Below are 27,446 nucleotides of genomic sequence, written 5' to 3' on the forward strand. Positions count from 1 at the left end.
GAAACAAATTAAATTCGTATGTCAAGGTTCCAGTGTACTGGATAATTTGTCTCTCTTTGGATACTTCGATTTTGCAAATCTTGAGGGCTACAAGAACAGTTGATTACTATTTACGTATCATATAGACTAATTAAAGTAAACGTATCTTTAAATAGGCTTATATTATTAGTATCAACAAAACATTTACTGGCATGAGTCAGAGGCCGTTTAACGAAACGAACACTTCTCTGTCCTTACTCGGAGCGTCAAAAGACGCCTCTCTCTCTCTCTCTCTCTCTCTCTCTCTCTCTCTCATTGTAATCTAACCAGAAACTTCGTTTTGTTATTATTACTGGAAACAAGCAATGATTTTTTTCATTATTTGTGCTTTTGGACTGTTATATGTAAACTTTGCGCACCGCAAGCTAGTATGTATTCATTGCGCTCGGAAACTAGTCCGCATATGAGGCGTCACTAAAAAACATAGAAAAATACGACATAAAAAGTGTCAAAAATCATCATAACCTCAAAATTTTTGTTGTAATCTAACCAGAAACTTATTTTTATTAATATACTGTGCTAAACTATAAAGGAGTTTTATCATAGTATGAGTTTTTTAAAAGCGTCGTTAACTCGGAGCGTCGGAAGCGTCAGCGTCGTAACCTCGGAACAAGCGTCGTAACCCAGGACGGATTTTTCCATTGAATATTTAAGAAAAAGCGTCGTAACCTCGGAACGTCGTAAGCCGGAACCAAAGTCGTAACCCGGGGACCGCCTGTATATATATTATATAATATATATATATATATATATATATTATATATATATATATATATGATATATATATATATATATAGATATTATATATATATATAAAGGTCAGAGTTTACAATACTACTGTGTTATCCTGGTCACTTTGTGGCATGGTGTGATGCTCCACCAATGCATGGCAGCTCAATATACCCGATAGAATTCAGTGCTGTTACTTTACCAAGAACTTTGAAATACATTGACCTCAAAGTAGCCAACGTGGAGGTCTTAATTGGGCATATACTGATAACCCAGCCAAGTTCACCGCTTGAAGCAGATGTCCAATCCATGTATAGTTCCAAAGTTACATATGTGGTCAGTCTGTTTTTTTCTTTTTTTTTTCTTAACTTAAAAAAGAACTGGTGGTCAACAACTGGAAAAAAGCTAAGATACTACATACTTGCAGGGCACAAAAAAAAAATCTAATCTAAGACAGTCTCCCACCCATCAAGAAACCAGCTATGAATATTCAGGTGCCACAACTGGTGACTGCCCTGGGAGTGCTTGCTTGACATACACCTTATCATTAATGCCTTTAATCATCGTTCCATTGTGATCAGACCCAGCAATGAAAGATAAGGCTGACATAAGTCTTTCACCTTGTCTGATCATTTCAGCTACTCTAGTCCTATGGGTGAGGTAGCAGACTGTCCAACGTCCCTTCCTCCTTTACCTAAACGCACTCAAAATCACAGAGCAAGAGATGGGTCATCATCAGTAAATCAATATAAATCTGGACAGTGCAAGGAGGAAAAAAAAAGGAACATGGAAAAAATTAACTGAATTCCAGTCCTACCCTCAAAGCACTACTTCAATGTAAAAATTTAGTTGTACTCTACTCTAATGAGTAAGAACATTACGTGCTTTCTACTTACAGTGTACTCAAATACCAAAATTGATTTAATAATGCCTTAAAGAAAAAACATAAAAGGGTAACAGTAAGAAAAAGAAAATAAAAATAAAACATATCATGCAGTAAAATATAATTACCTTTAACCACTTCTTCACAGAGTAAACATCTGGTAATTAAGACATCTCACTTATGTGGTCTTCACCTCTAGATGCTTCCAGCTCCTTGTGAAAAGCTTGTGAAAACAAGGTGTAACACAAAGGCTTTTTACTTTGTTGAATACATGCAGTTTTATAAGCTTCATGAGCTGCTTTCATAGTCATATTAGGAGGTAGAGAAAACTTCTGAAGCATTTTAGCCTGATTACTGCAATGTTGTAACAGTTGAAATACATGGTGCATCATATATTCCATATTCTCTACAGAGGATTTATTTCCAGGACTGTTTTTCCCACGCTTGTCTTGTGGGGGACTTAAACTACTTATTTTCAAATTGACAGCTCTTGATAGTCTTCCATTTGATATCTGTAATGTTGTGCAAAAAAGAATTTTACAAACTTTACTTCGCTTTCCATCATGAGTATTCAAATAAAAGTCTCTTGTGTAAACTCGACGGGAATCCTTATTTTTACCAGTTTTAGACCTTGTGTTATGAACTTCTATATGGTTCCACAAATATTCTGTCTGAAGGTTCCATGAACCAAGAGCCCAATAACTCCTGAATATTAACTCTTGCTGTTTCAATGAGATCAGCTGATAACATTTCCTAAAACAACATGCATATTGAGGCACAAACTCCTTACTTCTTATTACTTTTCCTTTGGGGGTCACATAGCTTTTCCCCTCATCTCTGAATTTCTTACGAACATTGTGACTCAACATTTTCTTTTCCTGACGTTCATTTTCATGATCCTGCTGCACAAGCAATGGAGAGTGGTCGTGTTTAGAGGCATCTTGTAACTGAGATAGCAAACCTGATGGCGATGAAGGCTTCTCTTTCTGAAGGCTTTCATGGTCTTTATCCTGGAAGCATGAACTACTGATTTCTTGCAAATGCTCTTGACTTTCAAAATAACCTCCAGATATGCCATCAGAAGGAGCAGGTGATGGAATCTTTTGAGAGTATGAATCTTCTCTTTCTACAATAAATGAAGAACTTTGAGTATATCTAACCTGACTGGCTGACTGAGGATAGATCTGTTGCATCTGACAATTTCTAAATGAAAAAGGGTGGTACAAGATTCTGAGAGGAGAGTGTCATAATTTCCTGCCTTTTTTCATCTGGTCTAGATAAAATGCTAGATGAGGATCTCTTTTTATATTGGTGATAAGGAACCAAAGGTAGGGGAGCACTTAATGCATCACTTTTATGGATTTCAGGAAGTAGTTTTCTGAATACTTTTAAACTAATAGGTGATTTTCCTTTCTCTGCAAGGGCCCTTTGGTATGAGGCATAAACTTTCCTAATTGTTACTCCTTGGGGGACTGATAAGACCATCTTTCCATTTTCAGTATTGACTTTACAATATGCCAGTAACTGAATATATTCTTCCGCCTCTTGAATACATTCCAATGGAGTCTTATTTGGGGGTGTATTAAGTCCACGTTTATCTTTCAGGATGACATCAGAACTCCCAGGTAATTTCTGACTAAGTGTGTAACTAAGACGTCCATTGGATATTTGCAGTAAGTCTAGAAACATTCTTTTGCAAACTTTAATTTTTTCACCTTCTTCACTTGGAATATAAAAATATCTTGAATAAATTCTTCTGGATTTTCCATTAACAGTCTTTCTTGCAGTGTCTTTGATGTGTACATGGTCCCACAAAAACTTTGTTTGCATACTCCACTCACCTAAACTCCAGTATGAAGTAAATCCATTTCTTTGATCACTTTCAGAAACACTTTGGAAACATCCAACATTGCAACACTGAGTGACAACCTTGAACTCTCTGGCAGGAACTACTTTACCATTCTGCATAGCATATGATTTACCGAGGTTCTTTTGTCTCTTTCTAATATTTCTTTTCCAGTTACTTCCTCCCTTTACAGTGAATGGCTCAGTTTTCTGGTCAATCTGAGACATTTGGGAACCACCAGTAATTGCATGTTCACTATAACTGAAATTATTTTTGTCTACTTTGGAACAGTCTGCAGAAATCTCAAACTCACTCTGAGTGTAGACCACAGCAGAGGTGCTTGGATCTAAAATCACATCAAGGCTATGAGGTAAGTGGATGGAAGAAGCTAGTGTGCCTGGATGATTTTGATAGGTCAGTGACTGAGAAATAGGAATAGAATGTGTCTGTATCTTTTTAGAAGTGATTACATCACTAGACTCTTGATTCTGGAAGGACTGGCATTCATGTTGCAAAGGTTGAATTACTGAATAAAGACTTGCATATTCCGGTAATTTAACTGGAGACCTGTAGATCTGTTGCACTTGGTTCACTACCTGTGCATGTGAAGTTTGTTCATCCAGAATATCTCCCATATTGTCTTCCCCTAAATCACTGCCTTGACCTGTCAACAAGTGATGTGATTAATTTCTGGAATAATTAAAATTACTGTAAATATTTCTTAAGTGTTTGGGAATGCTATGAATTCCTCATCTTAATATGCAACAATTTTTGCATTTGTGACATAATATACCAGATGCAATTAGTTATCTGTAACTTATGAAAATTATCAACGCAAAATTCTGTAGCATTTTTTCTTCATGGTGAATCTAATTTAAAAATAAAGATCATTATTAAATCTACAGATACAAGGCACTTCTGAACTTGAATGGTAAACAGTTGGATGGTAAATGTACGAAGACCATTTTGAAAAGATATCCATACATTTATGCAGCAGGTTCCCCACAACCTATCCACATGTATCTTGCTTTGAAAAGACACCAGGAAACCAACAAACTTCTTGAATTCCTTATATGGATAGAAAGCTTCTGGGATCAAAGGACAGGAACTGGAAGTGTGAGGGCCATTCAGCAATGATTCTTTAATAAATACTATTCATTATCAGAAAGTTCACAAGTCATCAACATATCTTCTTAAACAATTCCAAACAAATGCACAATATCTGGATAGTACAGTTCTCTGTAAGTTCCACTTCTTTTCTTAATGACTTGCACTTTGCTTCTACTTCTAGTGCATCTGGTTCTCCCAAAGACAAAAAAAAAAAAAAGAAAAAGCTATGATGTCTACTTGAGCTGATACAGTGCCTGAGCTTCAGAATAAAATCCTTGAAATACAAAGAACAGCTCGTGAGAACAAATATAAATATGATATTGTTATTATACAATAAAGTTTCATACATACTTACCTGGCAGATATATACTTAGCTATAGACTCCGTCGTCCCCGACAGAAATTCAAATTTCGCGGCACACACTACAGGTAGGTCAGGTGATCCCGCCGCCTGCCGCTGGGTGGCAGGAATAGGAACTATTACCATTTTATGCCAGATTTTCTCTTCCACCTGTCTCCTGAGGGGAGGTTGGATGGGCCATACAATCGTATATATCTGCCAGGTAAGTATGTATGAAACTTTATTGTACAATAACAATATCATTTTCATACATTCAACTTCCCTGTCAGATATATACTTAGCTGATTGGCAAATTTGGCGGAGGGCAAGAGACAGCTAATTACTGACCTGATAGGTAAACAACATATGTTGTAGGTAATACAAGTTAATTTAACCCTTAAACGCCGGAGCGGCTAAATTAAAAAAATGCTCCCGTTATGCCGGAGGGGTTTGAGAGTGAGCGCGTAATCGGAAAAAATATTTTTTTTTTAAAATCACAGCGCGCTTAGTTTTCAAGATTAAGAGTTCATTTTTGGCTCCTTTTTTTGTCATTGCTTGAAGTTTAGTATGCAACCATCAGAAATGAAAAAAATTATCATTATCATATATAAATAATGCGATATATGATAGCGCAAAAACGAAATTTCATATATAATTGTATTCAAATCGCGCTGTGCGCAAAACGGTTGAAGGTAACAAGTTACTTTTTTTTCGTTGTAATGTGCACTAAATTGAGATCATTTTGATATATAACACATTGTAAAACGATAAAAGCAACACAGAGAAAATATTATCACAAAATAATGCATGAATTCGTAACGCGCTTACATAAACACATATTTTTTTCAAAAATTCACCATAAATCTAAATATTGTCCTAGAGACTTCCAATATGTTTCAGAATGAAGACAAATGATTGAATATTACTATACTGTAAGAATATTAGCTTACAAATGCAGTTTTCGACCCATATCTGACGAGCTAAAGTTGACCGAATGTCGAATTTTTTATATATATATTTTTTTTTATATGCAATTATTTCGGAAATAGAAAAGCTACAACTTTCAAATATTTTTCGTTTATTTTACATGAAATTGCGCACATTTTCATATATAAAACTCTATGAAATGCCTAATATGAAACGGAGCAAATATCAGAGAATGGGACTTACGCATTTCGGAGATTTTTGGCGGAGAATCCGCGCGGAGGGAAGGAAGTTTTTTTTAAAAAATTCACCATAAATTTAAATATTTTGCTGCAGAGACTTCGAATTTGTTTCACGATGAAGATAAATGACTGAATATTACTAGACTGTAAGAGTTTTATCTTACAATTGCGTTTTTTCGACCATTTCGGTAGAGTCAAATTTGACCGAACGTGGTTTTTTTTTCTATTTATCGTGATTTATATGCAAATATTTCGAAAATGAGAATAGTTACAACCTTCAACTATTTATTGTTTGTATTATACATGAAATTGCGCACATTTTCATATATAAAACGTTATGTAACGGCTAATTTAAAATGGTGCAAACATTACCACAATCGCACGTATGATTTTTTCGGAAGAGTTACCGCGCGGGAGTAAAGAAAATGTTATTTTTTTCATAAAATTCACCATAATCGAAATATTGTGCTAGAGACTTCCAAATTGTTGCAAAATGAAGGTAAATGCTTGAATATTACTAGAATATAGGCGTTTTAGCTTACAATTGCGTTTTTCGACATTTCGGTAGAGTCAAAATTGACCGAAGGTTGAAAATTTTGTCACTTATCATTTTTATATGAAAATATTTCAAAATTGATAAAAGCTACAACCATGGGTTGTTTAGTTGTATTGTGCATGAAATTGCGCACATTTTCATATATAAAACTTTATGTAACGGCTAATTTAAAATGGTGCAAACATTACCACAATCGCATGTATGATTATTTTCGGAAGAGTTACCGCGCGGACGTAAGGAAAAGGTTTTTTCATAAATTCACCATAAATCGAAATATTTGTGCTAGACACTTCCAATTAGTTGCAAAATTAAGTTAAATGATTGAATATTACTAAAATATAAGAGTTTTAGCTTACAATTGCGTTTTTCGACCATTTCGGTAGAGTCAAAGTTGACCGAAGGTTGAAATTTTGGCACTTATCGTTATTTATATGAAAATATCTTAAAACTGATAAAAGCTACAATCATGAGTATTTTTTTGTTGTATTCTACATAAAAATGCGCACATTTTCATATATAATACTCTATGTAACGGCTAATTTAAAATGGTACAAAATTATGTCAAAGTGACGAAATAATTTCAGAGATGTGTCACAGATACTTTTTAGTGCGGCAAGAAAGAAATTCGCGCTTGCGCGCCTGCGTAACGATTGTAAACAAAACAACACCTTGATCCGTGAACTCCCAGCATCCCCCAAGGCGCGTGATTCAAGAGTTTTCGGCTGGTAGGCCTAAAAGTATTTTTCCGCGAATTTTTAAAAAAACTTTTTGTATGTCGACGTAAAATACGTCCAGTCGGCACCCGAAGAGACAAAAAATGTCGACGTAAAATACGTCCGGGAGTCGGCGTTAAGGGTTAACAATACCCTAGTTCCTTACTGTTTAGGCGGAAGATTTCATAGCTTGTGCTTAGAAGTCTGCTTCGCCTCAAAAGCTTCAGCGAGGGTGTGCCCTATGGCTGAGAACTCTTGAAAGGACTGTCAATGGGTCTTATCCACTTACTCACAGAACCTAATGGCAATTGTCACTGGAGTCTTATTCACTTACATGACAATATACCTATGCCTCTTGGCATATAAAGGAGTAAAATACTGATCCCGATCACCCGATCCTAACCGTGGATTAGTAAATATGGATTTGAAAGGCGTTATCCCAACACACCTTTCAAACAACCTAAAAACTCAACACCAAATAATTTTAAAATCACACTATATAAAATATAAGGACAAAAATTAATATTAAGGATCAGTCTTCTCTCCTTTCCCCAGCACTGTATCCGCTGATACATAAGGTCCTAGAGAGAAGCATCTCTCATATGTCACCCTCACATCTTTCAAGTAATGTGAGGCGAACACTGAGTTACATCTCCAATACGTGGCCGCTAAGATGTTCTTCATTGACATGTTCTTGTTGAACGTCAATGATGTAGCTACTGCACGTACTTCGTGTGCTTTTACCCTTAAGGTCTTATATGCCTCACTATCACAACTCATGTGGGCTTCAGTTATAATGTTCCTAACAAAAAATGCTAAGGCATTTTTTGACATAGCTCTTTTAGGGTCTTTAACCGCACATCATAAACTTTAATTGCAACCCTGCAACTGCTTCTTCTTTTGCAGGTAAAACTTCAAAGTTCTCACAGGGCATAATGTTCTTTCCATTTCATTCCCAACTAATTGAGAAAGCCCTTTTACTTCGAAAGTCCTAGGCCAAGGTCTCGAGGGGTTTTCATTTTTAGCTAAAAATAAAGGCTTAAAGGACAATACAGCCGAATCCTTCTTAAAACCCACTCTCGAGTCAAGCGCTTGCAGCTCACTCACTCTTTTCGCAGTGGCGAGAGCTATTAAGAAAATATATTTTCTAGTTAAGTCCCGGAAAGTAGCTTTATCGGGAGTTTCGAATCTCTCCGACATAAGATATTTGAGAACCACATCCAGATTCCAACTAGGGGTGAGAGAAGTTCTTAATTTTGTAGTTTCAAATGATCTAATTAAGTCATGCAGATCTTTGTCATTCTCTATGTTCAGGCCCCTATTCCTGAACACAGCTGATAACATGCTCCTATAACCTTTAATGGTTTGACACTGCCAAGAATGAGATTTCTTTCTCGTAAAAACAAAAGAAAATCAGCGATTTCAGTCACACAGGTATCAGAGGAGGACAGCTTCTTCGCCTTATACCATCTACGGAAAACTTCCCACTTCGATTGGTATATCTGCATGGTTGATGACCTTCTTGCTCCAGCAATTGCTTTTGCCGCCTTGCGAGAAAAGCCTCTCGCTCTGACCAATCTTTCGATAGTCGAAAGGCAGTCAGAGCAAGAGCGTGGATATTCTTGTGATACCTCTCGAAGTGGGGTTGTTTGAGCAGATCTGTCCTTTTGGGAAGAGATCTGGGGAAGTCCACTATCCATTCCTGTACCTCTGTGAACCATTCTCTTGCAGGCCAATAAGGAGCGATCAATGTCATCCTCATTCCTTCCGATGGACACGAACTTTCTCATTACTTCCCCCAGCATCTTGAATGGGGGAAAACACATAAGCGTCTATGCCCTTCCAATCCATGAGCGATGGCAATCTATGGATAGGGCTCTGGTATCGTCCCCAACGACAACAAAAGTTCTCCATCCTTCTGGATAGGAATGTTGCAAATAGGTCTACTTGAGGCTTCCCCCAAAGAGACCATAGTTGCTGGCAGACTTGCGAATGAAGGGTCCAGCGAGGAAAGGGTGCCCAGAAGACTGAGCCATTCCCTCGCTGAGCTTCGTTCCTTCTCTAGGAAGACCGAGATTTTTTCCAACCCTTTCGAAATTCTTTCCTGGGATGGATACGCTCGAAAACCCCGAGAATCCATCCGAATCCCCAGATAGACGATAGTCTGACTGGGGATTGTGTGAGATTTCTCGAGGTTTACGAGCAATCCGAGAGATCTGGTCAATTGAAGAGTTATCTCTAAGTCCTCCAAGCACTTTTGTTTTGTCTGCGCTCTTATAAGCCAGTCGTCTAAGTAAAGAGATATCCTCACCCCCTTCAGATGCAGCCATCTTGCTACGTTCCTCATCAACACTGTAAACACCTGAGGAGCCGTCGAGAGGCCGAAACACAAAGCCCTGAACTGATAAATCCTTCCCTGTACCATGAACCGAAGATATTTCTTCGATGAATGATGCAGGGGGACGTGAAAGTACGCATCTTGTAGGTCGAGGGAGACCATCCAATCTCCTGGACGGAGAGCAGAGAGAACCGAGTTGGATGTCTCCATGGAGAACTTTGTCTTCTCCACGAAGCGATTCAATGCACTCACGACCAGGACCGGCCTCCACTCCCCCGAGGCTTTCGGCACCAAAAATAGGCGATTGTAAAAACCTCGGGAGTGTGGATCCTGTACTATCTCGATGGCCTCCTTCTCCAACATTTGCTGCACCAACCCAAGAAGGGTCTCTCTCTTTACAGGGTCTTTGTATCTCGCTGACAGCTCCCTCGGTGTCGTTGTCAATGGAGGTCTGTTCTTGAAGGGGATGAGGTATCCTTTCCTTAGAACTTGCAGGGACCAGGAATCTGCTTTCATTGAAGTCCATGCTTCTGAGAATCCCAGAAGTCTGGCCCCTACTGGTGTTTGGAGGACTGGAACCTCATTTAGCGTTCTTCCTCAGAACTCTGATGGAAGATCTTCCTCTTTTCTCTCCTCCTCTCTTCCTTGGGGCTCGGCTAAAAGTTCTACCTCGAAAGGGTTGTTGGGCAGGTCTTGGTTCCCTCTTCGAGACAGAAGCAGCTGGTCTAGGCTTCTTAGCAGAGTGTACCAGCAAATCCTGTGTTGCCTTCTCAGTAAGCGTATGGGAAATGTCCTTTACCAACTGAGAAGGAAACAGCTGTTTAGACAGAGGGGCGTATAAAAGAGAAGCCCTCTGTACTGGAGAGACTGCTTTGGTAAGAAATGAACCAAAGACAGACCTCTTCTTCAATACTCCTGTCCCGAACAGGGATGCCACTTCAGCCGATCCGTCCTGCACTGCCTTATCCATACATGCCAAAACACTATGCAAGACTTCTGGTTCCAAAAACTGAGGGTCTTGCGTCTTCTTGGCCAAAGCCCCAAGGGACCAATCTAGGAAGTTAAAAACTTCCAAGACATGGAATATTCCCTTGAGGAGATGGTCCATTTCTGACATTGTCCAGCTTGTTTTGGCCGATGGAAGTGCATGTCTCCTTGCCGAATCCACCAAGGTCGAGAAGTCCGCTACAGCAGATGAGGGAAGAGAAAGTCCCGTAGATTCTCCTGTGCTATACCAAATCCCTCTCCTTCCTGATAGCCTGGAAGAGGGACAGGTAAACACAGTCTTTCCCGCCTCCTCCTTGGTTTTAAGCCAATTTCCGACCGACTGCAAAGCCCTCTTCATTGATATGGTCGGTTGCATCTTCAAGAAAGAGGAAGACTTCGCAGCCTTCGTACTCGAAAATAAAGACCAAGGAGAAGGAGGGGCAGCAGGACTCAGAGACTCTCCAAATTCTTTTAACAAGAGGGCTGTTAATGTCTTATAATCTGTAAGACCTGCCCTTGTTTTCTTCAGAGTCCGAGACATCTTCCGAATTCTGGGTTTGAGTTCTATTCGGAGAACGAGTGTGAACGAACCGGAGGACTCCTCTCTCGGGAATGTAAAGGGCTTGTAGCAACACCGACTGCAACCTGACAAGGGCTACAGCCGCCTGTGGGGCACCTTGAGTCCCTGCCAGGAGAAGGCCGATGTTGTTCTTTTACACTAAGGCCTTCCTGACAAGGACGACGGTCGCCTGTGCGACACCTTTCGTCCTTACCAGGAGAAGTCCTTAAATGTTTTTCCCTTTTCCCATGATCAATTCCTTCCCGACAGGGGCTACGATCGCCTGTGTGACACCTAGAGACCTTGTCAGGGGAAAATTGATCTTGAGAAAAATCCCACAGAGGAGCCTCCAAGTCCGCTTCAAACTCCAATAACTCGTCTGAATTGTATCCTGGATTGTATAAATCCTTGCGCCTGCCTGTCATATGATGGATGTCAGGCGCTCTATATTTGGAAACCTGTTTAGGCTCTTCAGGTGCCTTATGCCTGGCTTCAGGCGCCTCAGGGGCTTCAGGCGCCTCAGGCGCTCCAGGCGCTTTGTTTCTTATTTCAGGCGCTCTAGGCGCTTTGCGTCTTGTTTCAGGAGCCCCAGGCTTTCCAGGCGCCTTGCGCCTGCATTCGGGCGCTTCAGGCTCTTCAGGCGCCTCAGGCTCTCTAGGCGCTTTGCTTCTCCTTTCAGGCGCTTCAGGCTCTCCAGGCGCTTTGCGCCTCCTTTCAGGCGCCTCAGGCTCTCCAGGCGCTCTACATCTCCTTTCAGACGCTCTAGGCTCTCCAGGAGTTATATGTTTCCTTTCAGCCGCTTCAGGCTCTTCAGGCGCCTTGCGCCTCATTTCCATTATTTGAGGAGCTTTACGCCTCATTTCAGGAGCTCCAGGCGCTTTTCGCCTCGCTACAACAGTTTCAGGATCTTCAGTCACTTTGCGCCTCACTTCAGGCGCTCCATTTCAGGAGTTCGTCCGATTTCGGGAGTTTCAAATTTACGCCTCGATTCGGACGCCTCAGGCGCTTTCCTTCTAGTAGGAGATTCAGGTATATACCTATATATATCTTCTCGCCTTGACGGCATTTTGCGCTTGACAGTAGCCCGACGTCTGGCTGGCGCCAGGCTCCTGGCAGGCACCTCGTCCGAGCTCTCAGAGAGTTCTAAAGGACGGGATCTTTTGATAGTAAGAAATCTATCCTTCCTTCTAGGAGGATCCGATTTAAGAACTCCTACTAGCGAAGATATCTGTTTTTGCATATCCTCCAAAATCTTCGTAGCTATGTCCTTCTTTCCAATTTCCGACGCAGGAGAAGGAGCTTCTGAATACACCTCCTTCCTTCTCTTTTCCGGAGGATATTCTTCCGGAAATTCTTCAGGGTTCGAATAAAATGACGGAGACTTCCAAGATCTCTTCGAAGGTCTCGACAATCTATCTGAACTCCATCCTTTTTTAGATGAGGAATCAGACGAAGAAAAACACTGTTTAAGGACGTCTTTCCAACGACTATCCTTGGCAGCCCGGGACGTAACTACAGGATCTGCCGAGGGACGCCTGACCGGTGGTATTCTCTGAAACCTCCCTGCGCCTTTCGACATTTCTTCTCCACTGGGCTTGGGAGCTTGAAAGAGGTCTAGGCCTGGGAGCGAGACAGAGCCGATCAGACGCACCCTCCACTTCACTGGGAACACTTTCACTGCACTTACCTTCCAGTTCCTTAATTTTTTGTTCCATATGCTTAAGCGAAGCTTTCAGACTCGCAATTTCAGATGTTGAGGCTTGCCGAGTCAAGCTTAATCGGGAAGGTAAAGCTGTATGGGAGGAAACAATTGGGTTAGCAATAGGTAATAGTCCGCTAACTGGCTCGTTAGAGACCGACCTACTTACACTTTTGGAAGAGGCTTTTCTAGCCCTATCTCTCTCCAACTTTCTTAAGTAGGAATCAAGCAACTTCCATTCCTCCTCATTCAAATCCTTGCACTCATCACATGTATTCAATTGCGAGCATACATTCCCTCTACAATTTTTACAAGTGGTGTGAGGATCCACCGAAGCTTTCGGTAGTCTCACATAACAATTCTCATTCACACACACTCTGAACGAAATCGAAACGTCAGACATTATGAGAAATTCCAAATCCAAAATCCAAAAACAGTCCACAATAGCGTATGCCAAACCAAAGATCCAATACGTCACCAAATAGCAGTCCAAAAGATCAACGGCGTAATGAAATTCGAAAATCAAGTCAGGAGGAACTAGCAAACGATGTTACTAGTATCCACGATAGAGAAAATCTGGCTTAAAACAGTAATAGTTCCTATTCCTGCCACCCAGCGGCAGGCGGCGGGATCACCTGACCTACCTGTAGTGTGTGCTGCGAAATTTGAATTTCTGTCGGGGACGACGGAGTCTATAGCTAAGTATATATCTGACAGGGAAGTTGAATGTATGAAAACTTAATTTATGTATTTCTTAAATACTTACCTCTCCATTCTATAGCTTTTACTACCGCTAGCATGGAAGTAAAAGCTATGTAATGGAGAGGTAAAGTTAATTTTAAAAATTAGCATTGTAATAATTTAAAAAATATTTAGCTCAAGTTAATATTCCTGCTTCTTAAGTAAGTACGTTACCCGCTACGCCACACAGGGCTTACGACTGGGAATAAGAGCCGAGTCCTGCCTACCCACCCCAACTATCGTGGCTAACCAAGAGTCCCCCTCCCTCAGGGCTTGTTCTACACGCTCAGACCAAGGCAACTTGCATGATGGATGCAAAACCAGCAGTTTGGTAAAGAAAAGTTCTTCAAACATAGCTTGGCTAGGTTTAAAAGGTTCCTCATCAACTTTCAACTGAGGAAGCAGATGGTGAATGAGGCCTATCATTCTTTGATACTCGTTGTCTCCCGCTATCGGACAGCCTATTACCGGAGGAGGAGGAGGACCTACGTCCTCGACAGAAAAATCTCTCTCTACGTCTTCCGAATATATCTGAGTGGAAGGAGTACCCGAGGCAAGGCCGACTCCCAGAATACCACCCTGACGAGACAGAGAACCTAACCTTCCCTGACTCGGATTTGAGCCAACCACAAAGGGTTGTGCAAAATCAACACCTCTACCCAGAGATGTGGAAACTACCGACCGACTCAAGGCTTCTTGCTGAAGCAAAACACTGCCGGAGCTGCACAGATCCAGCGCTTCACAACCTTGATTCAACAACTTGGATTGAACCGAACTAATACTATTCATGGGAGATTTTCCCTGAACATGCAAAGAGGACACATCCCATGTGTACGTCCACTGCTGCTGAACACGAAACATCTGGACATAACTTTCCTTCCTGAGCAACCATTGGACCTGACAAAGTCCGGAAACCTGGACGACCTGCTACCAAACCCGACACCGAACTAACACCAGTAGCTAAATCCTGCAGAATATCTCCTACCTTAGGAAGGACGGGAGGAGAAAGGAAAACAGAGGAAGATACATTGGGAACTAACCTTGGTCCAGTGATCGCAGAAGTGGGACAGGTACCCGAGGCACCTGCCGCAGCAACACTGAAATCAGCGGAAGACGAAGGAATACCAATATAAGTAACCTGTGAAGGCAGGGAAGACATCAACACCTCACCCGAATGGGGAAAACCTGCGGAACGCGACAAAGGTGAGTTAGAAGTAAAAGTACTCTCATGAGGGAAACCAAAGGAGAAGGTAGGAAACCCCCCTGAGGAGGGGCTGCCGAATGTTCTGAAACTGAAATAGAACCCCCCGAAACCAGGGGAAGAGAAACTGAAGAACCCGGGGATATAGAAGGATTAGAAGCCATCCTTTTAAGGGAAAGAAAATAAATATGACGTTATTATGATATAACAAAGTTTCATGTATACTTACCTGGCAGGTATATATATAGCTATATCCTCTGTCGCACTGGCATAATTTTCAAAACTCGCGGCAACCGCTAGATCACTGGTAGTTCAGGTGATCGCCACCCCATTCCCGTGGCGCTGGCACTCGGAACCATTCCCATTTTCATCAGATTTTCTCTGAACCCTGTCTCCTGAGGGGAGGAGGGTGGGAATTTGATTATATATACCTGCCAGGTAAGTATACATGAAACTTTGTTATATCATAATAACGTCATTTTCATGTATGACACTTACCTGGCAGGTATATATATAGCTGATTGACACATTTGGAGGTGGGTCAAAGACAGCAACATCGTTAGAGTTTAAAACTTATAATAAATTTTAAAATACTCCTTGGTTCCTTACCTGCTAAGGTAGCTGACTTCATAGGTCCTGCCTCTTAGCCTGCTTAACCTTAGTAGCTCTCAACTAGGACGTGACCTAAATGTTGAAGAAGCTATCAAAAGGGTCTGACAACTGGACGTGACCAATTTGTTGACAGGAAACCCTAGCCCTCTCTTACCATGGGCATTCATGCTAGGAATTGTTAGACCACCTGAACCACACACACACACCATCACTAACAAACGACACTTCATAGACTGAAGAGGGAATAAACCCTCTCAGACAACCATAAAAATGCTACAACCTAATTAAAAATACCCTAGCATGTTAGTAGGTTATGGGGTGGAAACTCCTTTGCCCAATACTGCACCTGCGGATACGTAAGGGCCCAACGTTTGACAGTTGTCAAAAGTTGTCTTGACGTTTCTAAGATAATGAGAGGCAAAATCTGAATTGGTCCTCCAAAACGTCGTCTCAATATTATCCTTGAGGGCCATATTTTTCTTGAATGCCAAGGACATGGCTACCACTCTCACTTCGTGCGCCTTGACTTTAGGCAGGCCGAAGTTTTCTTCTTGGCATAGCATATATGTGCTTCCTTAATTAGCTTTCTTAGGATGAAGGCGATAGCATTTTTTGTCATGGGTCTGCTGATGTCCTTCACAGAGCACCAAAGTGATTCTGAAGTCCCTCTAATACTTCTAGTTCTCTCTAGATAATGGCGCAAAACCCTTACTGGACAAAGAACTCTTTCTTGTTCTTGTCCCACAAGATCGGACAGACCCATAATCTCAAAAGACCTTGGCCAAGGATGAGATGAATTCTCGTTCTTGGCCAAGAAGTCCTCCTGGAACGAGCATACTGCCTTGTCATGTTTCCAGCCAACATGTTTACTAATGGCTTGCAGCTCACTAACTCTTTTAGCTGTGGCCAAGGCCACCAAAAGATCGTCTTTTTCGAGATATCTCTCAAAGAAGCCTGACCCACCGGCTCAAACTTATTAGTTCCTAGGAATTTCAGCACTAATCTAGATTCCAAGGAGCTCTGCAAAGATGTTCCTTCCTTGTTTCAGAGGACCTTATGAGGTCTCTCAGATCCAAGTTATTGGAAATATCTAAGCCTCTGTGTCTAAAAACCGAGGCTAACATACTTCTGTATCCTTTGACTGTTTGAGTTGATAAACCTGCTTCCTTCCTAAAATACAAGAGGAAGTCCGCAATTTGGGTCACAGAGCTACTGGATGAAGAAACCTTCCGACTCTTGCACCACTTACGAAAGGTCTCCCACTTCGCCTGGTACACCTTGATTGTTGAGGTTCTTCGTGCTCTGGCCACTGCTTTGGCCGCTTCTTTAGAAAACCCCCTCGCTCTGACAAGTCTTTCGATAGTCTGAACGCAGTCAGACCCAGATTTTGAGATTATGGGTCTGTCCGCAGGTGCAGTATTGGGCAAAGGAGTTTCCACCCCATAACCTACTAACATGCTAGGGTATTTTTAATTAGGTTGTAGCGTTCTTGTGAAACCTGTCGAAATGAGGCTGTTTGAGTAGATCTACTCTTGCTGGAAGTGTTCTTGGTATGTCCACTGTCCATTCCAGTACCTCTGTGAACCAATCTTGGGCCGGCCAGTAGGGAGCTATGAGAGTCAGTTTTGTCCCTTGACTCTCCCTGAACTTCTTCATGACCTTTCCTAAAATCTTGAACGGGGGAAAGGCGTAAGCATCTAGGCCCGTCCAATCTAGAAGGAAGGCATCTACCGCGACTGCTTGAAGGTCTGGGACTGGAGAGCAGTAGGTCGGTAACCTCTTCGTTGTTGCGGTCGCAAAAAGATCCACCACTGGCCGTCCCCATAAATTCCACAGGCTCTTGCATCCTGCGTCCTGCATAGCCGAGCGATCGTCCGTCTTAGCCGGCACCGTGCGTCCTGCCCAAGAATACGAAGGACGAGGAGGAGGAGGCAAAATCTTTTCATGCGTCCTCTTGGAGGACTTGACGGGGAGAAACGCGTCCTTACGTCTTGAGGAAGGCTGATCAGTTGCTTCCCAAGACTTTACTAGGTCGGCTAACTTCACTTGCATCTCTCTCAGAAAGTCTTTAGTGTCCGTTTCCTGATGGATCGCACGCGAAGGAGGAGAGAGAAGGCGTGAAGCACTGGGACGAGGAGGAGAGCGGTCCTGAGGTCTGCGAGACGGAGAAGAGACAGGAGAGTGTACCCAAGACGCAGAAGGAGAGTCTCTCTCAGGAGAACAGCCGGCCATAGAACGTCTTGCGTCCTCTCTCGAACGAAACGTTCTCCTCCTTTTTACGGGAATTGCGTCCTCATCCACACTAGATGAGAAAATCTCGGAGCTACTCCATCCCTCTTGAGCATAGCCGAGTTCGTCCTGAGATGAGGCTGGTCTGTGCGTCCTCTTAAGGGGACGCGATTCCTCCGCATAGCGCCGATTCCTGCCTGACGCAGAGCTATCGGAGGAAGAAAAACACTTCCCAGTCACGCCTTTTCTATGGCGTACTGCTGCAGCCTGGGACGCAACAGGACTGCCTGAAGGGACGACTGATTGTATGGGGACCCCTCTCGCCTCCCTTCGACTTTCGACATACCTTCTCCCTTGGGTCTGGGAGCTTGGAAGCGGTCTAGGTCTAGGAGCACGAGAGAGACGGTCACTCACATTAAACACACCCACTTTGTCTGTAAGACGCTGAATCTGATCGCCCATCAATGCCAGGGCAGCAAACACTTTAACATAATGTGAATCCTTCGCATCCTCAGAAACAGCAGCGGGCGCAGGAGAAACCTGGGGAGAAGGTGCTACAACTTCTACTTGGGAAGGAGGTGGAGAAATAGTAACTGATTCATTCAAGGCCTTACTAGAAGAGCCTGACCTCTCACTCCGAGATACAGATCTCCTAACACGATCTTTCTCCAATCTCTCCACATATTTAGTGAGAGTCTTCCACTCTTTTTCATTCAAACTCTCACACTCATTACACCTATTGTCCCAAGTACACACACCCTCTCTACACTTCTTACACACCGTGTGACGGTCTACCGAAGATTTCGGTAGTCTCACCTTACAACCTTCTTTCACACACACTCTAAAGATAATATCTGAATCAGACATTTCAAAAAAAATCCAAAAGCGATTGCCAATCTAACTTTCCAATATGATACCAAAAATCCGTCCAAATACAGCGAAAAGTCAGCAAACGAGCTCGAAATTCTAGCAGGGAACCCTCAACGATGTTGACGGTTCGGCTGGCAGAGAAAATCTGATGAAAATGGGAATGGTTCCGAGCGCCAGCGCCACGGGAACGGGGTGGCGATCACCTGAACTACCAGTGATCTAGCGGTTACCACGAGTTTTGAAAATTCTGCCAGTGCGACAGAGGATATATATATACCTTCCAGGTAAGTGTCATACATGAAATGAATCCTTACAACCTTGAAAATCTAAATACATATCTTTACAGAATTCAGGGAAATTCTTAAGAACATGGTCCTGAATATTACAGAAACCTAGAAGAAAACACTGCCTAACTAAAGACCTATACTCCTGTGAAAGACCTAAAAGATCACCATTATAGTTAGCTAAATTGAACTGAGCAACGCTCGAGGAACCCTCAAAGGACAAAGGTTCTGAAGTACTTCCAGACGGAAAGGGAACCTTTGAAGAGGAGGGGGCATTCAAAGTAGTACCTACCGCCGAAGGAACTGAGTCGAAGCTCCCTGAAGGAAGGCTAGGTTTTACTTTTGGTGCAGTATTGGCCGGAAACAAACAATTCTCTGGATCCAATGGGGATCCTAACCTAGCAGGACTAAATAAAGGATCTGAAGGCAACTGCCCTTGGAACTGTGCCTCGCCTAAAAGATCCCTAACACCCTTAGTTGTCTACGTCATTCCTATTTCTGATTTTATACTCAGACTTACGTTTTCAGGGGAATATGGCAATTCTGCTGCAAACACTGCCTGCCCCTCACTGAGGGGGTCGGTAGTTCCTACCCTATCAGTCTGTGGATCTCCATGACCCCCGGCACCCATCAGGGCTGGTTCTGGAACAGGCAGGGGAGCTGGAAGAGAGCGGTTAGCACATTGTTTCCTGTTGCTAACTTTCATCTCGTCTTACAACTTTGACATCAGTGTAGTAAACAACCCAGACACACTTGATGTCAACCTATCTTCTAATTTCTTATATAGGACTGATTCTAAATCACTATCTTCCTCTACCTTGGGTTTAGCCCCTGAAGCTAACCTACCCTTACTCTTTGAAGCAAGAGCTTTCCTATGCTTAATATAAGCCTGCATCTGATCCGTAGACCAATCCCTACACTCGTCACATCTACGACCTACATTGCATTGAATCTTTCTACATGAAATGCACAAGGAATGTCGATTGTATTTGAGTGTACTCATCCTCCGTTTGCAGGCGGTACAGGGATGGTCCGGAGGTGTCTTAGCTGGGGGAGGATCCTTTGAAGTTGAGTCCATTTTAAGGTCCGAGTCCATTATCTTCAATCAAACAGAGAAAAACCAAGGCAAAATCCAAAGCAAGCTAAAGGTGTCAACAAATCTTATCCAAAAACGCAGTAGGGGCTCAGGCTGTGACCAAATGTTCGCAAGCTGCAAGAAACGTCTTGACAGGCGAGTGAACAAAATGCGATTGACGTAAGCAGTCACTGTCGGCCAGTTGCTGGCGGCAGCGTTGCCAACAGAGGACAGGTGACTCAGTAACAACGTTTACCTGCAGCGTTGGTAATGCTGGCAGTTAAAATTTTACCTAAGTGTGGGTAATTTTGTGGGGTGTTGTTCAGGCTGGTCAGGTGACCAGAGCTAATTCAGGTGTTCAGGTGGTGTATTGCAATATATATTGTTTTATAGTGTGAAAAAAAAAAATTTTCTTACAGAAGCAAACCAGAACTTATAAGGTTTTCTTCAAAGGCAGTAATGAATGGTTGCAAACATTGTAAGAGCAGTCACCTTCAGTATGTTCAATTACTTGAACAGATCAACACATTTTACAAGGCAAGTTAAACCAAGGACTATCTGCTTCATCACCTGACTTCGTTTCTTGAGGATAAATACCACTTGGATTGCAGTCAACAAAGATGATGGTAGGTTTCTTGTCAAGAACACCTAAAATTCTGCTACAGTAAACTGGCCATTTTGATTGAAACTGGGTTTATTCTTAAGATTTTTACGTCCTTTCACTTTGCTTACCATATATTCGGTATCATCTAAGCAGTTTAACGATACATCTACTTTACAAAATAAAAATTGCCAATTACATGACTTATAGACTACTGCTCATTCACAAACCTAGTTTTGATGGCAATATTTCTAAGGTTACTAATCAAAAGTTAAAATTCATCAATACAAGTGATTTCACATTCTTCATTCACAAGTTGAATATATATTGTATTGCCTTAACATTCAACACTTACCAATAAATTTCTTGGATAATGCTGCCATGCTTCTTATCATAAGGTCAACTTTGTTTCTTTCCTGAAATTACAGAGAAAATGAAATACTCTTACAGATGAAAATAAAAAAAAAGCTTCTATTTGTCACTATTCACTGCTTTTCTTCAAAAATAAAGCATAACTCTAAACTGATTCCAAATAAAGTTTATTAATACTCTAACCCTTCCATACAATATGTCCACAATTTTGAACATCATTACGTAGTACAGTACGGTATATAATCAACTCCTGGTACTCGCAGGGTACGCATACCACAACCCATAACGAATAGCTAAAATCCACGAATACTTGACAGCCCTCCATAAAAACTTAGAACTGCCTATTTTGATAGCTAAAAAAATGCTTATACCCGAGTATTTTTATAGGTTTATCACAAAAAGCGCATTTATTCATGAAAATGATATGAAAATACAGTAATTGGTAAACATTTATCGGTGAAAAATACCATGAATAGGGAAATTTTCCACAAATAGTGTGTTACTATGTATGTTCCACAGAGAAATCCATGAATCGGTGAGTCCACGAATAGGCAGGGGTCTACTACTGTACGTATACATCCCCTAAAAACTATTGTACACTTGTTCCAACACAAACCCATTATATACTTGACGAATGCCTAAAATATGATATGTAGTAGCAATCTCCAGACCCCCAACAGAAGTAGTTCTGTTTTCCCCATCTGAGTATGCATCTGGGTCCTAAAATGCATCTACCTTTATAGGTGAAATTAGGTCCTTTTCTATCTGGGGAAGCTGTAACACATGCACTCACTCCACAGAAATTTTGTTCCAAATTGCTTCAATTCAATGATAATGCATTAGTAAATGAATTTCATAACCCTTAAGCATTTTTTATATTATTAATCCCTTTCCTTGACTATGGTGGTGGCATTTTCCCTGGGTTTTCCCTTTTTTCCAGTGAACTTCAGTTAGGTTAGGTTAAAAAAGGCTATTTTATGATAGCTAAGGCCTCTGCCATATTTGTTCTTGCCCTATATACAAGTAACTTGCATGATAATTGGGTAAATTTTAATTTAATACCAGCCCAACTTGCATGAACGCCATGTATAGTACTAGCCAAAACATGAGCCTAAAGAAAGTAAATATCGAATAAAACATATCACAGACTTACGAGCTAAACAAAGAAACACCAATACTGTATTGTTTACAGTAATGAAAAAATACCTAGGCTTATCAGGGGAGGGATTGGATCCATGAAATTTACGGTAAAAAAGCCAAACCTGGGGTGACTTTAGCCCCTTGGTGCTAAAGAAAATAAAAAGAGGACGTTAAGGCGGTTAGACAGCAAGATAAAGTGATCTAGAAAATAAATGTGATGAAGTGCCAGTATTATTTTAGCCTAAGCTATTACTAATCGAGATTGGAATTTTATGATGTGATCTTAAGTTACTTTAACATGCTGAGTACAGAATTGATGCTCATATCTTTTGCAAATCAACTGTCAAGGATATCTGTTCTGACAAATGTTGTTAACTACTTGGATTTTTTCTAGCTAAGTTCTTGGTTTATTTTAACAGTGTCACAGGACTAAAGTTCCCACTGGGAATTTTTTTGTTTGAGGGCACTGTGAGTAAAGCACAGATTACCTACTTACAGATAGCTACCTACCTACCTACCTACGTATTTTCAAAAGCAAAATGTACCTAGTGGCTATTAGCTAATGGTTTTGAGTAAAAATCTTACCAAAGTACACGGGCCTAACACTGAAAGTGGGAGAATATTACTCCTTACCTAGTGGCTCATGGCACTAATTCCCTAGCCTTTGGGGAAACAGTTACTAGCCTGAGTATACCTACCTACCTACCTAGTACCTATCTAACCATGGAACACTTTAAAACAAACGTTTGCACTAACAAATTGTCCTAATGCAACATATGGTTAGTAGTAATATAGTAGGTAGCTACCTAGTACTACCTATTTATAATTTTGCAGCACTCGTTACTTTACCTGGAGCTACAGGACTGAAAAATAGCAGAAAAAACAGCTGGTCAGAAATTGCCGTGAAAATTGAGTAGTAATATCTGGGCTCATGCTTTGTAACGGCTCCTCCCTCGTCTTCATTTTATTGGTGTTATTGCATGTGACTCTTTTGTATTTTCAACACGGTGCATTTCTGTAAATATTAAAATAATAATTTTTTCTTTGTCCATACCGAGCGCTATTTGGCAACTCCGTTGTAAGTGTTAGAAACAACTCAGACACTAGTGGTGCGTTAGAGAAATTACCTGAAGTTTCACTTAAACCGATTTTTTTCTGATAATAATAATAATAATAATAATAATAATAATAATAATAATAATAATAATAATAATAATAATAATAATAATATCCTTTATTTCGGTTCAGGGCCATATACAATGAACATACAAAATACACAGTAACATACACAATCTAGATATATGAGTCAACATGATAGGAAAAATTAGTAATCGGCACTTATCCACAAAATAGCTGAGAAAAAAAAATGCATTGAGAGTTATAACAGTTAGTGCACAAATTATATAGCTTAAATTTCACTAGAGACCTTAGGTGGTTACAGTAGTCTGGTCCAGAGGGCTAAATACATAAATTTAATGTATGTTGTGATAAAAATTAAAAGAGATAATCCAGGATTATCGGATATCACACGGTCACAAACCTAGACAGATTGACCCTAACCGAAATTACAAAGTTTCTTTACAGTCCAAAGCATGTAAAAACTGAATATATTAATTTTGTTGCCTATATTTATCTACAACTTTTTTCATTATGAAAGCATCAAGTTTAAATAAACCAAGACTTAAATTTAGAACATTTCTATTATTTGACTTGATGAAACAAGATTCAATGATATTCCTTTTAACTGTGTCATTACATGGGATTAAGGCTCTTGCTTGACTCCAGTTAATAGGATGGTCTAAATCTCTCATATGTACGAATAATGCATTCGATATTTGCCCAGTTCTCACAGAATACTGATGGTGTTTGAGACGTTGTGAAAGAGATTTACCGGTTTGTCCGTAATAGACTTTATCACACTTTTTGCAAGGAATTTCATATATGCAGCCTGGAAGATCTTTAGGAGAATTTTTTATTATTAAACTCTTGACATTAATATCACTGAAAACAACATTTATGTTAAAAAGTTTTAAAATTCTAGGAATATCTAAAAAACTTTCATCATAGGGTAATTTTAGAATGTTATTCTTACTAAATTCAAGTTTGTCATTAGTTGAATAAAATGTTTTTCTAGCTCTTTTCCATGCCACATCTACAAAAGTCCTTGGGTTTTTAAGTTCCATTGCAATATCATAAATAGTTTTCATTTCAGCGTCAATAAACTGCGGGCTACAGACACGTAAAGCTCTTAGAAACATCCCAGAAAAAACAGAGAATTTAACATTTTGATGGTGATTGGAGTAGTAATGAACAAAAGAGGCAATGTTAGTTGATTTTCGAATATATATATATATATATATATATATATATATATATATATATATATATATATATAGATATATATATTATTATATATATATATATATATATGTGTGTGTGTGTGTGTGTGTGTGTGTGTGTGTGTGCACGCACAGATATGATGATGTCACTATAAGCAATATCCTCCTAAAAAATTGGCATCTTCGTTTACCAATATATACGCTTGTTAGCACTAATGACAAAACTGTACTGCTGTCTTGTAGTTGGTGAAATGATAGGGTGTAAATTTGCCGCTATAAAAATGAAGAAATAGGGTTAGACTGAATTAGAATGTCCAAAACTTTTTCGGTATATCCCAAGGAAAATGTCAGTTTTGGACTAATATCAGCCATGGTTTTTTTTTCTTTTTTGGTTTATGATGACCGAGATATCATGGTAAGCAGCTGTAGTTAAAAATATGAAGACAAAATCGCACATGTTTAATAACCCCAGCTTTTTCGGAAATGACAGGGATTGGAAACTAATTTTCCGAGTAAATTTACGCTACTAATTTGTAAAATAAATAACAATTTAACCCCCATATTTGGTGGTCCAAGCTACAAAGGCCTGCTAGACGGAGGCCTTTGTAGCTTGGACCACCAAATATGGGGGTTAAATTGTTATTTATTTTTCAAATTAGTAGCGTAAATTTACTCGGAAAATTAGTTTCCAATCCCTGTCATTTCCACAAGACAGAAGTGCAGTTTTCTCATTAGTGCTAATAAGAGTATATATTGGTAAACAAAGATGCCCATTTTATAGGAGGATATTGCTTATAGTGACATCACCATGGGCTTGCCAGATATACTTTGTGTACGCACGTACGTGATAGGAAAGAGCATACACTACAGGATACCGCTCCCTGTCTACTCTCTTAAAACACAATGTGGCTGTATTCTGACTGATAATAAACGGGATTCCTTTCACAAGGGCCTTTGTCACGCATTCCTACGTCCCAAGACTAGCAGTCTTCAGTTTACCCGGATGCCGAGGCGCTCACAGAAGTACAAAGACGTCGAGAGGAAAAATGACGTAACATTCTCAAATTCTTGGAAACACCGACATATTAAAATCCCATATATATATATATATATATATAATATATATATATATATATATATATATATATATATATAGATATATATATATAATAATATTACATATTATATATGAAAAGAAATCTGAACTAAGTACAAAAGATGAAAAAAATTATTCTTTTAGACTTGAGCAACGAGAGGAGAGAGAGAGAGAGAGAGAGAGAGATAAGGATATCCGGTCTTGCTTTAAGTCATCGATGTTCACAAGTAATTTTGACATATTGTAATTCACCGTGTGTAAACACGCACACACGCACACTATATATGTATATATATATATATATATATATATATATATATATATATATATATATATATAATATATGTTTATTCTACATTTTCAGTGTTAAATTGAAAATGTAGAATAAACTACGAAAGCACTTGAAACAAAACCGGATATCCTTCTCTCTCTTTCTCTCTCTCTCTCTCTCTCTCTCTCTCTCTCTCTCTCTCTCTCTCTCTCTCTCGTTGCTCTTGTCTAAAATAAATATTTTTTTTATTATCCTTTGCACTTAGTTCAGATTCCTCTTCAAATCTCCTTTCAAACTACAGTTAAAATCAAACTTTAATAAAGATGTGCAAACCTGGTTAAGAAAAAGCCACTGTATACGACCAAGTTCAAGTGAATAAATAAATAAACATATCACAGATGTAAATAAATATATCACAGATGTAGCAATATCAGAACATCGGTGACAAAACATACACGCACGCCCAAATGAAGGTAACGCACGAGAGGGTCAGGAAGGCAAGGTCCGACCAATGGTACGTCACGTACCGTGCCAACTACGAACCAACGACACTCTAAAATAAACAATCTCCTCATTCCTTCCCTAAGTCTCTCATTTCATAATCTCAGTATCTATCGTATTTATTTTCTCCTCTCAAGTTATACAAAAACGTACTACAGTGGCCACGGTCCTAAATGGCATATACCCCACAAGCTTTCCATTCCGGGATCTTTAATTTAAAATGTTTTTCTTCCAACTTCTCTCCATATTACACCGAGTCTTAAGCTTGCTCTCCTTAATTACTAAATTAAATCAAATTTAGAATCTTTCGTCCCTGAGTAAACCGTTTTTCTGCTGTTTCAACCAACTGATCAGATTTTCCTCAAACTACTCCTTCACCATTATTTATCTATATACCTACTAAAGACAATAATTTACATCATTATTCATACATGATCTGTATACAGTACTTCACTCTATTATGTCGTTCGAATCAGAATTTTATCTCCAATCTTCTCCCTTTCTCAGTATATTCTGGCATATTCCTCTAATTATAAAATTCTATTAACAACAACGAAGCTACTTTCAGACCATATGCGTGACATAGCTTTCCCCAGTAGCATTCACTCCACGCCAACCAGCAACGCCTCTCTTCCTGTATCATTTTCCTACGTATGAAACTCGTCACTGCACTCTTCCATAAGCTTTCGCCTTCAACCCCATTCTTTTACTTTTCTAGGCCAATTAATCCTTACACATATCACTGTTTCTCTCCTCCTATGCTTAGTTTTACTTACATAATCCTATGGCTAACTTCTGTACAGTTGCACACTATTTTCCTAATCTACAAACACACACACACACACACACACACACACACACACACACACACACACACATATATATATATATTTATAATATATATTATATATCTATATAATATATATATATATATAATAGATAAATGCCACGAGGAAAAATAAACGAAGGAGTCTGCAAGATCTTTCGACTTTAAAAGTCCTTTACTGAGCAGATACTGACATAAATACGAGAATAGGCAATACAAGAAAGTTCGTATAACTGACAGATAGGGATTATAAAGGGATTAGTACCTAGAATCCGACACACCTGGAAGATAAGAAACCTTCCCAAACAAGCATAAACAATGGGT

The 27,446-nt window shown here is 40.1% G+C and overlaps 1 protein-coding gene across 10 annotated transcripts in view; it reads right to left on the bottom strand.

Annotated features, from left to right (window-relative positions):
• Nucleotides 1-27,446, bottom strand: part of LOC135212528 (deoxyribonuclease TATDN1-like) — a 118,730-nt gene that overhangs the window by 42,551 nt on the left and 48,733 nt on the right. For 5 of the 10 annotated variants that reach the window (XM_064246054.1, XM_064246055.1, XM_064246057.1 and 2 more), the window contains exons 1-2: nucleotides 22,939-23,071; nucleotides 20,933-20,993 (exon numbers count right to left, since the gene is read on the bottom strand). In XM_064246054.1, coding sequence (XP_064102124.1) covers nucleotides 20,933-20,972 — 40 coding nt within the window. In that variant the 5' untranslated portion in view covers nucleotides 20,973-20,993; nucleotides 22,939-23,071. The other 5 variants (XM_064246050.1, XM_064246051.1, XM_064246058.1 and 2 more) reach the window with 5 other exon arrangements.

Source organism: Macrobrachium nipponense, chromosome 41 (assembly GCF_015104395.2).
Source record: "Macrobrachium nipponense isolate FS-2020 chromosome 41, ASM1510439v2, whole genome shotgun sequence".
Lineage (NCBI taxonomy): Eukaryota > Metazoa > Arthropoda > Malacostraca > Decapoda > Palaemonidae > Macrobrachium > Macrobrachium nipponense.